General features: G+C 45.7%; 1 protein-coding gene across 7 annotated transcripts in view; it reads right to left on the bottom strand.

The window, feature by feature from the left end:
- Positions 1 to 17,252, bottom strand: part of LOC118316914 (IQ motif and SEC7 domain-containing protein 1-like) — a 78,000-nt gene that overhangs the window by 19,620 nt on the left and 41,128 nt on the right. The window contains exon 1 of one of the 7 annotated variants that reach the window (XM_047331044.1): positions 16,555 to 17,004. The exons of 5 other annotated variants lie outside the window; for them this stretch is intronic. In XM_047331044.1, coding sequence (XP_047187000.1) covers positions 16,555 to 16,631 — 77 coding nt within the window. In that variant the 5' untranslated portion in view covers positions 16,632 to 17,004. Of the gene's footprint in view, positions 1 to 10,516; positions 10,642 to 16,554; positions 17,005 to 17,252 lie in introns of those variants that run through there. One more of the 7 variants, XM_047331048.1, reaches the window with a different exon arrangement.

The raw sequence follows: 17,252 nt of genomic DNA, 5'->3' as shown, positions 1-17,252 counted from the left end.
AGGCATTTTATCAGAGAATGTGAAAACATATGAAAAGCGAGCCCTCCAGACAGCGAGGGCTTTAGGAATGAGAGATGGAGGAAGGTGCTACAAGCACAGAGAGGAGAGAGGGGGAAGAGTGTGACAGCCTCATCCAGTTGGGTGCATAGTGGTATAGTAGATAAACAGGGGTGAGATGGAGCAGCGGAACAGGTAAGAGGACAACGTGTGAGGAGAATCTGGCATAAAGAAGAGATGAAGCTGGAGGAAACAGAGTTTGCAGAGTGTTTGAATGTCAGAGGAAGACTGACTTAGCAGGCAGAGATAGCAAACACAAGAGAGCAACTCTAATAATAGAGCCTTTCAGGCCTGAGAAGTGGCCGTCAAGATGGGATCTAAGAAAAGAACCAGGGCGCATTCTGCTTCAGTAAACCACAGTGGTGTCAAAGCCGTTTTAAAGCCTCCTTTTATTTTCAACCTCCTTTAAATGTGCTTTGTTTAATTTCACGGATAATGTCATGATGCGGCCAAAACGCCAACCATATTATACCGCAGCTGCGGATCTCAACGGCACGTCCATCCAACTTCACAATGGCAGCAGACCCCGAGTTGACTGCGCCTCGTCTCGACTTCACAGTGTGTTGCTTCGACAGGCCAGAGACTAATCACCCCTCTGAGAGGAGGGGGTTGGGGCAAACTGCCCCCAAGTCAAAGGTATTTTCTATCTAATGACAACAGGCACAGGAAACAGAGGAGAATGGCTCCCACATGGAGCCAGTTTACAGGGACACCAATCATTTGCAGACACACACACACACACACACACACTTGCGCGCACGCAAGCACACGTTTCATGTTGATGTCTAATTACAGGCCTGAACCCTTAAAATGATCACCTTCCCTGGACTGTTTACATCTGAGCCTTCAAAGAACGGCGCAGAATGAAAGACAAAGCAAAAGAGGGAGCTGCTGAAAGGCAAAAGTTCGCATTCGGTATGTTAACATGTGCCATGAATCCCAGCCAGGGGATACGCACAGACTTACTTGCCATGTGTGACTCAGGCAGAATCATTATGTGCAGAGAGGCAGACAGATCAACGGATCTATTTCCGTTCGAGACCTTGGCCCCGCGCTCTGGTGGTGACTACAGCTGCTAATGCGTTGTGGAGCTGCAGACACGTGACTCACCTTACAGGACTCAACTATCACGCAATCTCCCCGCTCCCACTGAAATCCATTTATTCACGGGTGCCAGTAAACACAACAAACAAAAATGGAACAAACCCCATTTACGCCACCTCTTTAATAAAACTGACGTCCTCATTATTCGATCACTTTGTCAAACCCAGCGCAGGCTGTGTTTGGGTGGCAGACCTCAAGGGAGTGTCTTACTGGAGTTTATTTGTTTGGGAGTAAGATATGAAATCATCTCTCTTCTCATTTTGAAGATACGCATTTGATGCTTATAAGACCCAAAAGGCATATGATTGTTTCAGTATGAGGCTCAAGGGCCGCATCGGTTAAAGCGTCGCCGAGAGCTCTGCGGAACTGATCAAATTAGATGAGTTCCAGGTAAAGCTGAGCTGTAAAAGTTTTCACAAACTTAGGGACACTTAACAAGCCTGTGTAATTAACTCTGTCTGCCTGCCTCAGAGTCTCGCTATTCCTGCTCTAGTGTTACGATCCGGCGCAGTCGTCTTGGCCGTGTGAGGGCCCACTCCATCTCCTGAGTCCTGGCTCCACAGCGCTCAGCTACAGAATGATGTCATTGAGAATTCCAAGCAGAGGCCCACTCTCTGCTCATAAAATGCCATTTCTTCAACTCAATACATATGGTTTCTCTGTGTTTCAGCTCAGACTCTACCACCACCCCCACCTCCCTTCGGTTTATTTTCAGCGCTTTCCCCTTCTGGTTTTTCAAGCATCAAGAAAGTCAGATACATTATGTCTGGGACAAGGCCGAAGAGGCATCCGCAGGTCAGCTACACACAAACTCTTTTATCAGGTGCATTCCCACAGATGCAGTACCTGAATATCATCACAAGAACAGGCAAACTGGGATCTGCCCATTGCAAAGAGAATGAAACAAGACAGAGCCCAGGAAAAGACAGCAAAGGAAACGATGAGGGGGGCGGGATAGCTTCCTGGAAAGTTGGTCACCAGATTTTGGCGCCGTGTGTTCTGTCTACATGACATCATGCACCGTTCTCATTATCTGCGCATGCAACTGAGACCTGCGCTAAGAAATGGAAAATAAAGCAAAAAGTCAGTCCTTGCCTGGTCTGGAAACAATTAGAGCAGGGCTGATGTCATAGTTTGATACAACGGCATGCTAAATGAGATGTAGTGGCTGCCGGGATAGCTTTGTGAACACAGAGCACTTTGTATAGGAAGAAAAAAAGAAACACATTCTCCCAGGAACAAAGCATTTTTCTGTACATGAAAAAAAGGGTCTGGCAGTAAGATGTATAAATAGAGCTGAAATAAGAGTAATTAAAGGATATGCTGCCTCTGCTCATCACATCCCGGCAGCAAAGCTGGAGCAGATGTGTTGCCTGTGGGATCCTATGGGAATGATCAGAGTTCATCAGTGGCAAGTGATGGCTGAGAGGCTTTGGTCTTTTCTTCTGTCCACAACCGAGTCGTTCCAATCAAGATCGAAACAATCTGCTTGTCCAGACAAATGGAAACCGAACACTCAACTGGAGGAGATGACTTTTTGAGATTTGCAGTAAAAAACATTCTTTCAATGCAACTAAATGTTTATTTTATTTTACACATCACTGGGTATTAAACCTCATCATCTTTTTTAGAGAAAAGTTTTTGTAGAACGGTGGACTGAAAACTGTCAAAGTGGGTACTGGATGTCTGGTTAGGACTGAAGGCTCTTAAGCAAAGACTGGTTTGACAGTTTGGGAATTACAGTCATTTACTTTCTTGTCAACAGTTAGAGGAAAAAATCAATAGCACTCTCATGTGTACACTAAATATGAAGCTGCAGCCGGGAGACAGTCAGCAGAGGTAAGAACAAAACTGCACAGCCAGCCAACCAGCCAAGAAGTCACTGACAAAACCCTCTACAACCGCAACTAGTCAATCATACACCTGAACTATTATCTGTACAAATTTAGTGGTGCAGGTAGGTCGGACATCGTGGGGGGAGCCATTTCCCCCATCTTCCACTATTATGCTAAGCAATAAGCCAGTGTTATTAAGCAAAGTTCTTCTTAAGCCTCCTGTGTTTAGAGAATATTTAGCATCGAGAGGTTTAGACCCCTTTGTTGATATTATATATACCTGTACAGTATCAGATTTGTGTCTGCATAAAGTATTGTATTGTTATTAATATTAAAAAAAGATTTCAAATCCTACCAACAACCACTATTCAAGTAGCACCTGGGAAACAATCCCAGCAGGAAAGAGACAGGTTTGCTTCTCTGTATTTTCTGGGTTCTCTTTTGTATTTTCTCTTCTGTATTTGCTTGTTCTCTCGGTGTTTGCGTGGGTTTGCTCCGGTTTCCTCTCACATTCCAACGACATATGCAGGCTCAGGTGGGGTGGAGACTGTAAAACTGAATGCGGGCATCTAGTGACTTGTTCCTGGGCCTTTCTCCCCCAGCCTGGGCAGAGAAGATGCCTGAATAAAATAACACCCTTACGATGGAAACAAAAACAAACCTTGACTTCACAACTCAGCCACATGTTTGTGTGCTGCTTTCTGTGTATGCATTTCTGTAAAAAAAAACCCGCACATTTCATGGGAACGTGGCAGATACAGGGCTTCAAAGGCGTACTTCTCCTGATTGCATGCACATGCTATCGCTCTCTCACACTGTAAAAGACAGATAGAGGTCATACGTTGTGTACCGTTTCCATTATTAGAAGCGGGCCCTGTTTGTCCATTTACAATATTTTCCTTCCAGTTCACTCCCGTCCCCAGATCCCATATTTCTCTGCAGCCCTTCACCATAGCCCCTCCCAAGCACTGAAACACACTACAGCACACTTCTGCTAAAAATAGACCCATGTGAGGCGACACACTCCGCGAGAGAGGAACAATACTGTATAGAACAAAGAGGAGGATTGCACACTAACACAAGAAACCTGCCACTGAATGCCCCGCTGATTCCAACTCATTATCTCTCGTCCTTTGTGGCAAGATCGATGTTTTGAGATGAGTTTTTCAATGACAATGAAATGAAATCTCGAGGTCAACTAGGAGAGGGTGAAAGACGGAGACAGTGTCTGCGGCGGTTTTGTGCTCGGAGCAGCCCAGACTGTAAATGTGACAGAGGCCACAGAGGGTATAAATACTTGTGGTCATGATGGTCACAGGAGCGTGACGCCACAGCCACACCCACAAAACAGACCCTGACGGAGACCTTATATGACGAGACTCAGTGTACAGGCTTTCAAAGTGACACTGCCACCCACTGGTTGGACATGATACTACACACTGTATTCCCCTGCACACCGGGCCTGGGGGCAGACATGTGACTCTGATCTCATTCAGGACTGAGGTCAGACATGTCTGTCGTGGCTGAGGGTTGGTGGCTGTTACACTCAACCGCACCAGGATGTAACAGACGAGCCTTTTCTGGTTGGGGAGCCTTGGCTGCGATGTTGGGGGGGGGGGGGGGGGCGGGGCGGTAATGGTGCAATAATCTATTTGAGGCAGTGGCAGACTCACACCTGTCTCAAGTCACACAGAGAAAGTCCTGCTGTGGTTCACGTTCACTATGTGTCGGGGAAATGTGGCACAGCGAAGACATGTTCAAAATGCCTTACATTACTCCTCTTCATTACCGACTGTATAGATTACATTAACAATATTTTTGCGTGTGTTCATACAGTATATTTCTTTCCACATTTTCCTTTCATTTAATTTCATGCAAAAATATATTGTGAGGATGCAAATAACTTTGGTGTGTCTAGTACAAACAATTTGTGGTAATCAGCTTGTGCACTTTTTTTTTTTTTTTTTTTTTAAATCACTGGAACATAGAAGGTAAATATGCACTTATTAGAATGCACAAGCACTAGAGAATATTCAGATGTATCCATCAACTTTGAATTAGAATTTTCCACATTCCTAAAGCGTCTGCCTCCCGACCCAACAGTACCACAGTGGCCAATCAATCAGCAGACGCAGTCCCAATATGTGTAACATCATCCGAACCCTTGAAAATCGTGTCTTACTGCTGCCCCTGATTCCAGAGCCGATTTCCCCAAACAATCCATCAGCGTAATCCCAGCAAACAATTAAAAAAACATATCTATCGTTTGACATAAACCAGACATGTCCCTAAAGCAACCATGTGTGTTTGAGTGACTGTGTGTGTGCTTGCTTGCTGGCGTGCCTGCGTGCGTGTGTGTTTGTGCGCCCGGCAATGCAAAATCAATTTGGAGCCACGAACTAAGTGACATCATTGAACTGAGTAAATTGACTGGAAGGCTTACAGTGGTGATAATTGCTGTTTCAATCAGATTCCATTCATTGTCGACTGCATCAGTGATCAGATAAACAGCCGAGGACCTCGAACACACTGCGCTGCTCAAACGTTCACATAACTTACAAGATTCCATCAGCAGTTCAGCATGAAATGGTGGTTTAGAGGTGACTGTTGTTTTAAATAAGTAGACAAACACACATGTTAATTGTACACTTTTGAACCAATACTCTGCTACATAATATGCTGACACAGAGCGATAAGGGATTAAGTTTGAGGAGAAACAGATAAAGGGAGGAAACACAGATCGACCCTTTACATTCCTACAATACTCAGACGGACTTACATACCACCACGACTCACCTCTCCACACACAGCTGTCTAATCACTTCAGCACATTTTTTGCTTCGCTTTGCTTTCCCCTCAGCCCTGGACTCCACAGTCAGGACTCCGGTTACTCGCTGTGCTTTGCCGCCCTTCCCCGGTCAAGCCAGCGTGGCCGCCGTGGAATCCGAAGCCCACAGCAGAAACACTACGCCTATTGAGCCCCGAGGAGCGCCTCCCGGCTTCGGCTGTCTACACTGGCACAGGCCATTGTTTGTGTTGGCACCGTGCACAAAGGCAGCCTTTCTCGCGTCTGCCTTTTCACTCTTTGATCCGGGAGACACACAGTCACTGAACAATCGGGGCCACACTGCGGTGAGGACATGTGTCAATATGTCCGACTCGGACAAATCACATTTGTCGTCTTCTGGTTTGGGGCCCACAAACCACAGTCATAATCCGGAGCCTGTCACAGTGTGATCTCAGCGTCGTAAAGAATGTCAACGTTTTCTCTCAGTTCCTGCTCCACTCGGAGGTGGAGGCACCAAACGTATTTCACTTTAATGGGCCTCATTAGGACGACAGTGACAGAAACATTCAGGAAACTTGAGGCTGTTTTGGGAGAAAGTGCCTCCAACTGGTGGACTTAAATACAAACGTGGGAAAGTGGAGGCAGCTATGGTAAATGGACTGTATTTACAAAGCGCTTCTCTTGTCTCATCGACCACTCAAAGCGCTTTTATGGTACAAGTCACATTCACCCATTAACACACACATTCACACAGAACTTCTATTCAACGTGCTTTTTCCGTCACGTCCACACACTGGCGTCGCAGCCGTCCGAGGCAATTTAGGGTTAAGTGTCTTGCACTTGACTCTCGCTTCGGCACGCGGACCGGGTCAATGGAACGACCGTCTCCCTGTCTCCTGGCCCAGAGCCACTATGAACATTGTGATGTGCAAATATTGTTAAGCTAACTGAGGGTACAACAATTACTTCATACATTTGAACATGTGGGAGCTTTTACTGTAAATCTAATCCTCATTTCAAGTTTAGTTTTGTTGTGATTCAAGTCAGTTAAACATAATAATAATATAAATGATAAAATAAATCAGACTACACAGGTTAGACAACTAGACATACTTCTCATACTACCAACATCAAGTAGGAACTTTTATCAACCATGTTGAACGTTTTCTCCTTTTTTTGTCCAAGCAGAAAACAACGTCCACTCCAGACAGAGTCACCAAAGAAGGAGCAAGAGAAAACTCAGGATCACTTTACATGTGATGAGAACTTTGCCCGGCTGCAATGAGAACCCGATCAGTTGTATTTAAATATTGATTGAAAGCCACGGGTAAAAAAGCTAAACAATGGAAGCAGAATTAAAAGATGAATAATTGATGACTCCCATCACGCTTGTTTATTTCTTCACCAGACATGCATGTCCACGTTTTGGGAGGCTGAGAATGGCCAAAAAGAGCTGTTTAGAAATTTTAAAATGAAGAAAAAAAATTGTTTTCAAAGTAACAGATAAGCAGGAAGCAATCAATCACAGTACAAAAGGACTAAGACAAAGAGCCGCCGTCCTCGATCTGCATTCCTTTTCCTCGGGAATGTATAAGGAAGCTGAGGGAGCCTTTTTTTGTGCAGGTCACAAGAGTTAGTGAGAAATTGATTCTTGTTGACATATTCCAGTAGGAACAAGTTATCCTGAGTGTGCAGGTTCCATTCATACCACATTTCCCCAAGACCCGGTGGGTGCAAGTCAGCAGATCTTGTATTTCAACTTGTGCCCCGTTCAGGCAGGCGAGGTACAGGACGTGACGCCGGGCTTTACGGAGCGAAACAGACATTCCGAGAAAAAACAAGCAGACTCAAATTCATTGGAACCCGCCGTTGAAGAGAGGTTACACAGCACCGTGTTTATTGTCTCAATTCTCCCAATGCCTCCCATAACCTCCACTTGAGAAAATGCCAAGGCATTTACACAGGGGCATATGGATTCATTCACCAGCTCTATGACAAACTACCCGACAGCAGCTTATGTTGCTTGGGCTTCCATTTAATTTACTCTCCGCCAAACTTTATTGGACACTTTTTGGCACAAATTGGAACTCAATAACGACTCAGGTCCTTCAGGGGCGAGTTAGAGGAGAGCCAGCCATCCGTCCGTATGACACATCAACACAAAGCCCGCAACACACCAGAGCTGATCAGAGGAGTCTGAGGATTAAAAAAGACAAATTCCTTTCATTACAAAGGAATGGATTTCAAATGTGGAGCGAATCTATCTGTTACCTCGGCCGTATCCTTGGAGATTTGCTGTACGCTCCATAAAACCTACTGTTTTATTGACTGAGAGTGCGGGCCGGGTCTCTGCAGGCCGCGGGGCCCATCGATCTGCAGCCCCTCAGTAACTCATTAGAGGCCCCTGTCCCGGCGCTCTGAGCCCACAGGATAACAAACTGCTCCTCTGTGCAGTCGGTCGGTTCTGTGCATCACAAATTGTAGTCATGTCAAGATGTGTCAGTTTCCACCAAAGTGGTTAAGTTGCTGTCAGTGTGAGAAATACAAAAAGCAGTGGAAACCGATACTTGTTTTTTCACCAAGGCATGATTTACTGGTGGTTTTCACTGCACCCCCTCCCCACAAAAGACACGGACTTGGACGAGGATGTGGAAATATCAGCGGGCAGAGAGGATGTTTCTCTACCTCCCAATTTTTCTGTGGGATCCTACAAATTTGCCTGAGAAGTTGACAGTGCAGCCAGAAGACACATGTGTTTTGACGTGGTGGTTTTGGGATCTTGGGACCGTGTGAGTACCGGCCAAATTCTGTCATTTTAATCAACTGAACTTCCTAAAAGCCTCACGTGGCAATAAAAAAACAGGCGATCTTACCAGCGGAGAGTAATTCTCACACCCATGTGGTAATCTATGACTGACAAACATCAACACAGACCATATGATAATGTTTTTTCATTTGGTGGAGGTTATGTCCTCAAGCCGCTTACATAGTGAAGTTGTAGTTTGATCCTGGGAGTTCTTCACTTTGATATATTGGTTTGGCAGAAACAGTAAGTAACTATGTGGAAAAGGAGATATTTAATTTATGGGAAAGAGCAGCATGGCTCTGTTTTACATCTGGTCCACCTCAGATAATGTGCTGTCGACCTTATTCTCAAGTCTGCTGTTCCGAGTTGACATCACATTCAAGATAAATATGCTACTGTATGTCTGAGAGCCTATGTCAGATTCTTTCCCATCCAGGCTGCTCAACAAGTCCACTGAGTACTTAAGGCTGACTCCCTCACTTGAACCTTTAGTAAACTGTACGATATACAACAAAGACATTGAAGTGACAGCTTGGAGGAGCCGTTTCAGAGGGAGGGACATGGTGAGTCAGCGACGTCGGCAACATCCTCAAACCAACGCTGATAACAGGATGAGATCCTTTCCCTTGTATAATCTGTTTGTGTGTCTGGAGCTCAAGTGGGGCCAGTGCGAGTGTGACAGGTTCACTTTATTGCCTGCTGGACCTCCTGTTCAAGCACATAAACATCTGTTCCAAATAAGGCGAGGACGCTCGCGGGAGATCCTCGCTCCTCAGCGTCATTTTTAAAGCGTCTTCGGGACCTTATCCTCGCCGTCTTCTCGTATGAATACAACACGGAATAATGAACAGTATATAGAGAGAAGCCGTTACTTCTTGTTTAATGATGAAACCCCAAGGATTTCTGTGTAATAAAAAAGCGATTGAGATTCATAGCTGCATGTGCTCAATGATCCCAGAAGGGAATTCTGCCTTTAATTCGTCGCACCACAGAACGTAACTCAGCGACGTCCTGCACCAGGACGACAAGATAACATGTGACTTGATGGAGTGTAAACACAGGACACGGGGGGGATGATACAGAATTCTACAGAGGGAAGGACAAAGAAGAAGAAGGGGAGAGTTGCATGTGATGTAAACAGAGTGCGGACTATGCATGCATTCAGCACAGTGCATCTCTCTAATTTCTCAAAACCGCCAATCAAACGTACAGTGTGACCGAAGAGGGAGAAACCGCCTCTTGCTCCGCGCATCTGATAGGCTCTGATGATGATCACTGTCCACGTCCACTCAGGTCTAATGAGGGCAGGTCCGACCACAGAGGCTCTTCATGAACAAAGAGATCGTCAGCGGTCCTGTTTACAGGCATGAGCAGGACAATCAGCAGGAATGTGCCGTGGACCACAGACATGTTGGGATTGGAAACGGGGCCCCGGCCAGTTCAGAGGCTCAGAGGCCACATCGCACAGGTTAACTTAGACATACAGTATAAACCCAGTTAACTCTTCCCGTCTGCTCTCCCTCCCAAATACCCCTGTACATCAGTGAGGGTATAACATCAGATGAGCGAGCAGCGGCCGTTGGTGCCCCCCCCCCCCCTCGTGCTCAAGCATCAATGGCTTTCTGTCACACTTTCCATACAAATGCAATCACATAAATGAGGAACCATTTAGTCTTCACATAGTCTGTTACCAAATGTCTAATAAACAACAGCATCCAGTTTACTATGATATAAAACAGAAGTGAAGGTTTGGAAATGTTTTCCTGATGACTGACAAAAACAAGCTGCTGGTAAATACTTTTCTGTCTGATCATTTCAGCAGGGATGTAAAGTGTGCTCCCCACACGCCTGCAGCGTCTGACAACATAAACAGCTGCTGTGTCCGCTGCACACACGCACTCACCTACACATTCAGAGCCCACCTACCTCCACACCCCTGTCCCCCGGGTTGGCCCATATAGTGAGAAACGAGATCCTGGCTCTGCTCTGTGCAGAGAGGTGAGGGGGACTGTGGTTACTGGAGAGCTACACACTGGCTCCGTCGGGCACAGGAGACAGGAAACCCTCCGTCGGACTGATTTACTCTCCACTAATCAGCACATTCCCCTGAACGTCAATGAAAAGAGGAGGGTCTCCTCACACAGAGCGCCCCCCCCCCCTCTCCCTCACGCCGTGACCCTCGCGGCCTCATTCGTCTCGCAGCCTCTCTCTTTCTTTCAATCCTCTTATCTATCTCTCTCGCTTTTCTTTTTCACCATCAGCTGTCCTCCTCTCCCTCGCCCCCTCCATGATGCCTCCACACAACCAGCCTGTGGTCATTTATTCGGCTGCTGTGTTGATGTCCATGGTCCGGTGGGGACACTGCATATTGCGGCTCTGCAAGGTCACCCATTGTTTTTCTTCGGGACACATGGTGTGAGCTGAGGGGGAAATCGGAGCTCTCAAACTAAAAGCACCCCCCCAGGCAGCCGGAGCACGATCCGAAATGTAGTCAGATAACAGGTCATCTAACAACCTCTTTCGATCTGAAGAGAAATGTTGATGCTATTCGTGTTGTTAAATATGTGGACAATCATAAACAGGTGATCATATCAAACATCCTTCTGATTCGCAAATGAACGTTTCATACTGAGGGAGCAGACACTGCATCTGTAAGTTTGCTGCTCTGCCAAGGATCCACCTCTCCGTGTTTCCTCTGTTTTTGTGTCCTGCTCAAGCCAGTTCTGTCCAGTTTGCCCATTACTGACCAAAACATGACGACTAAAGAAAAACTGGGCAGAGTTTCTCAGTTCTCTCGTTGTTTCATTTGAGCCAGATTCTCTTTTTTTATCTCTAATGTTGCTCTGTGTATTTTGCACACAGATTTGTCAGTTATTCTACTAAAGTGCCCAAGTAGAATGCTAATTACGTTACACCTGTTCAGTAAACCTTGTCAGTAAATGTCTTCACGCCAGAGGAACAGACTCCGAGGCTGCAGCGGCCTCTGTGGGAGACTCCCGACAAGGCAAGGGCCCCCGTCTGCCTTATCTTGTCTTCGCTCTACTCACCGATGGACCGCACAGAAACCCAGGAGTGCTCATTTATTATACATCGCCCATTGTTTCATATCTTAGCTCTCTGTCCTTGACTTGCTCACAGAGGACTTTCCCGAACCATCGACTGAGTGGCCGTTAACAGGGAGACAACTTTGATGGGTAACTTTTTTCAGTTTCTTGAAGCCAAAGCCAAAGCCAAGGACTATCCACACAGTTGGAGGGAGATTGATACAGACCTCTATCAAGTAGTCACAGGAGATTATCTCAGACCTTGAGGCTCTTCTCTGTCCAGACGGCGCTCTACCAACAGATGGCGGTGGTGTACAGTCAATCCGGCTCTGGGACTTCTGCAGGGTTTAGGGATATCACTGATCAAAAGACTCCCACATATCTTCATCGAGAGGGGGTAAGGAAACAAGTTGATGTAAAGTAGAGCAGCGGAGGGAGGGCTATTGTCGTTAAAAAAGGAATGAGAGCGAGGGGCTACAGATTGGGGAGAGAGAGAAACTTTACTCTGTTTCCCGAGGGAGCTCATTTGAGCTGCAGGCGGACACGTTCGGGTCTGTATGACGGGACATGTTGTATCTCTTAGTCTCACTTGTCAGAGACGGTGATGACTCTTCAGTTCCAGGCCCGAATGGCCCGTATTTTGAACGGCACCGTCTCCAGTCTGGGTAATAAGTCGAGACACTCTTAGTTAAAAAAAAACACATCTTTTCCCACTACACCACTACAATCTGTAGAAAAGATGATAATTATCAATGATTCAGCGTGTGTGCACCACTGATTAATTTTCTGCAGTCATATAAATTACAGCCCTGGGAACCCGAGAGCCTGAGTGACGGAGGCATGAGATGTGTCTCTGTGGACACTGCCTGACAGACTGACGGCAGGATTTATCACAATTGCATGCACGTGCACAGATCTCTGAGGCCAGTTGTCAAGGCAACAGCTAAGGCTGACGGGGGGGGGGTTTCACTGTCCGTACCATCAGAAGATATATATGTTGGTGCAAAAAGCATGTGCCTGCATTTACACTCACAGCCAGGAGCTATTAGTCCAATCAGGATAAACATTTAACTTTAATGACTGTTTACCAGCCAGTCGCAGCCTCCCTGACAGCACGGTGATTTCCCTCATGCAGGGACATGTGCTAATTTCCCAAGTCATGCGCCCACACAATGAGTGCAAAAAATATCAGTTCATGATCAAATATTAACTGATGAGAAAATGTTTAATTCTGCTGCTGTTGTGCAACAAATGATGCCTGTGTTTATGATATTGGCATCAGGAATCTTGAGACGATGAGGCCCTAATGTTTTGTCATCTGCCAACTGCAGTAATTCAACCATTTATTCACCTGTACATCGCAGGCGGGGACGGAGCTGAAAGCCCCCAACGGGACCACTCTGCTCAGAGTAAATGCTCCGTTGTGCCATTATCAACTGCCCCAATCCCTCGACCTCACCCTGCCTCGCTAATTTCTGACATGAATCAAAACAAACTCTGGATAATGAGGGTCTGCTTTGTCACAGAGTTTGTGGATTAGTGGCACTTAACAACCTGAGCAACAGCACCTATGGTATAATGTAGGTACAGGACACACATAAATTCCCACTCAAAGCAAAGCACAGAGGGAGATTAACGACGAGGATACGAGGACGTGCGCGCCAGCCTCCGAATCCTGCAGCAGAACGCTAAACTGTGTTCTGATTAGATAATCAAGATATGCTCTCTCTCAGCCCGCGTCTGCATGTGCACACATCGTTTCTATGTGAATTGCACAAAAACTTTGCATATGCATTTGTGCATCATGTGTAAGAGTGTGCACATGTCATAAAGACAAGGTGCAGAGCGTGTATGCAAGAGCTGCAGTGCACCAGCATGAGCTCATCATCGCCCCCCCCCTTCACTGCCCCACCATCCCACCCCTCCTCTCGCTCGCCATTACATAAGTTAATGCAGCACACACCCTCATTATTCTCCAGGCAGGCGCTGAGAAGCGGAGCAAAGGAATATGTCATCAAAAGAAGAAAAACAGCACAAAAAAAGACAGAAAGAGACAATGGCTGTTTCCCTCTGAGCTCTCACAGTCCCCCACTCATCAGGAGGAGCAGAGAGGCAACTGTTGTAATCATACATATAAAGTGAGCAGAAAAAGGGAGACCTTACATTATCATGACAAATTTTGACTAACGTATGCATTTTTATTTGCACTGTGAGCATTTTCCTCAGGGAACACACTGCACAAGAAAAGCAGCCTCTCTGCAGGCAGGCATTCTTGAGCAACAGCGTAAACAAACCGGCCTCGTCAGATGATCAGCGTTTCAAGAGCCGTACAGCTTCACATGAGCAGTGTAGATACTGCAGCAGAAGCAACGCTGCCGAGCACATTCTCCCCGTCATGTTACAAAACCCTGCAGCGAGGGGAGGTGAGGAGACAGAGACTGGAGTTCATTCTCAAGCTTTTCCCCGTGTGCCGCCACACCGCAGCAGCCCATTTTTTAACAACACAGTCATGTTCAAATTTCCTCTGAACAAAGCATGATGGCCAAACTATGAAAAGACAACGGTAATACAAGGAAGAAGGAAAATCTATCCCCTCGCACAATGCCGATGTCCATCTGGGAGAAACACGAGTATAAATTATTCAGTGGTGTGTGGACACGGACTGCAACCTAAGCATAGGTCGTAAAAAGCCTGCACATATAAAGTGCTTCACATGTCATCTAAACTTCACATAAACCAAAGCACAGAGATGAGTCTAACTCTCTCTCTGGTCATGGACACTGAGGGGAAAAAACCCCCATCCATAATGATGTGCCGCTCTGTGAAATCCAGCCCATGGAAACAGCCAGAGGATACAGATTGTTGCAGTGTAAACCTATTTTCCACTGGTTTAAACATTTGGACAAGCATGAGTGCAAAAAAAAATACATTTGACAAATAAGTGACCAGGAATATGTTGGATTAACGCTGAAAAACCTACATTTGAGATCAGCATTAGTTTGTGTGATGGTTATTCAAAAAAAGTATCATTAGAAAAAGTAAGTGTATTCTAACTTTTTATCTGCTCAGCATCAGATCTGGAAACTAAAGTACCAGTTTTTATGGTTTTCAGTGCAAATGGAGAACAGCCTTTTCACATCTCCACCATCTCTGACCCGAAAACAGCTTCCATCCTAGACGCGTGTAAGCTTTTCCACCCTGGAGAGTATTTTTTCACTCACCACAGTGGAACTGCAAGCTCGTTTTTGGCAGGTTGCTACTTTTCCATTACCAGCAGTTTGTCTCCGTTTCCCTCCTGCCTTTAAAAAAAAGACCTCACTTGTCATACAGCCAGTTTACCAAAACAGTGGGGCCGACAGAGGGGTCACCACCTGCTCTCATTCGATCTACAAACATGATGCTGAGTCACCTACTCTCCAGCGCTACCGGTCCAGTTCAGGTCAACACCGATTTGTGTTCTTGAGTCCAGAATTAAGTCCCGTTGGAGCCGTTTACTGATTATGACGCAGCGCAGGTCAGTCAGGAGGCATTTGACACGCCGGTTCCTTCACATGAGACTCTACGGCATTTTCCTCATGTGCTCAGTCCCATGGATATCCACCGTGGGACAAGGAGGCAGTAGTGACATGCTCCAGAGCCACACACATTAAATAAGTAATGGTGTCGTCACAGAACCAGTCTCAGATCAAATGTCCCCTCATGTCTACGGTGTCACTGCTAAAGGATTCCTGTCATAGTCAGACGTACATTGCCTTATATTATTAGATATTTAGCAGGTAAGCGTTAACCCTCTTGGTACAGAAGAATTTAGGACACAGTTTATTTGGGGTCATTTGTTTGTTTTCTTTTCTTTTCCCATGTCCCATCAGGAAAGTGGGAAGGGAGGAGGATAAAAAAGAACTGACCACAGGGATGGGCAGTGCAGGAAGTAGTTCAATTTGGACTGTTTGGACTGATATTAGCATTGCAGAGATATCAGGAAAAAAGTAATTTGAATCGCATTTTAAACAACCTTGCCAAAAACTAAAAATATATGAATATATGTAAAAAATTTACTCACTTGATCCACAAAGTAAAGCCAATGTGGAAAGTGCCTAAAACCTGTATTCTCTGGAATGACCAGCAGAGGGCCACTCGCCTGGTTGGAAGTTTTATAGAAGTCTATGAGAAAATTACCCACTTGATTCATAACCTCAGTAAAAAAATGACTTTGCCTGCCAATAAAAAGATATTAAAATCTGACCCAAGGAAAAAAAAAGAAGCAGTTTAGAGGAAAAAACTGACAGATTACATAAAAGGTCTGCATGTTTGGAAAAGTCAACTTTGTCTGAGTGTTAGAAAAGAGATCGGCATATATGAATTCACCCCCTGTCTACATGTTTATAACAAGACCACAGGTTTATCGCTCATGCAGCAGAAAGGAGATTTAAATGGAAGAACATAAGATAGAAAGATCTTTTGTGCATAATGTTATCTTTGGAACTTTGCGAAGCCTTCTGTGTTCATTCACAAGGATATTTAAATACTGCATGTCAGAGGACGTTCCTGCTGTAGTCCTCTACTGGAAGACAAAGATAAGATGAGAGTAAGGCTTAAAGGAGGTGGAAAAAAGGATGGAAATGTTCTTCTTAAGTCTTTATTAGCGAAGACACGTCCTTGATAAAGTACATTGCCCAGAAAGACCTTGAACATGTCTTTATTGTTGCCTGTCTGTACTGTTCAGCTGCGGACTAGTGATAATATATTTCCATGGTTCCAGAGAGGAAACCGCCGAGCTTGAGCATATAGACAGGAATGTTATTTGATCAGTCAGACGTCAGAAATATCTGCACAGACTGCTGCGGTCAGTCGGAAAGACAACCACCACTTATACTGCAGGCCAGTGCCGTCCAAGCTGCTTCGCGCCAGATGGTCTCCTACCTTATAGTTCGGCTGGATATGCAGTACTTCCACATGGCATTCCACACGGCAGTGACATCACTGGAGGCATCAGACATGCCCGAAAAAAATGTGCATGGCACCAAATGGAAGTTTCAGAAAAAAGTTTTAAAAAACACAAAACTGCAGCAACTCCCCGTAAAAGAGCCAGAAGAAGTACAGTCTGTGCTCACTCCCTTCTCAACCACAAATTACACCCCACATCCTTCACTTTCCATAGAAAAGCCACAGAGAAGTTCATTCTTCTGCTGCTAAAGTTACTTTGTCTGTGCCTTTTTTTGTTTTTTCTCTCGAAGTTCTCCCTGCCCCGAGTTTATGTTGGGCTCAGAGTTGCTGCTCCAGCAATCCGCCTGATGACCAAGTAAGGTAAAGGCTCAGTATGTATAGCAGAAGAAAATCATCCCTCTCCTTAACAAAAGCTCTCCACCCACAACGAACCACACACCCGTCCTCTCTCTCCTCTCCGCGGACACCCCTTCCTTTTTGTTCCTTTTTTGTGCCGTCCAATGCAATCTTTCACTCATCTGGTGCTGCCATGATGCATGTGCTCCCCAGCGCTTATGGGCAGGGCCTGTGCCGTGTGTTTGATGTGTGCTTATTTATGTCAGAGTGACTTTAAAAAAAAAAGGAGAGAGAAAGAGAAACAGAGTGATAGAGGCAGATAGGAAGAGCTGAGAGAG

Source organism: Scophthalmus maximus, chromosome 3 (genome assembly GCF_022379125.1).
Source record: "Scophthalmus maximus strain ysfricsl-2021 chromosome 3, ASM2237912v1, whole genome shotgun sequence".
Taxonomy (NCBI): domain Eukaryota; kingdom Metazoa; phylum Chordata; class Actinopteri; order Pleuronectiformes; family Scophthalmidae; genus Scophthalmus; species Scophthalmus maximus.
Note: the sequence above shows the minus strand (reverse complement) of the source record. Positions and strands in the feature narration are given on the sequence as shown.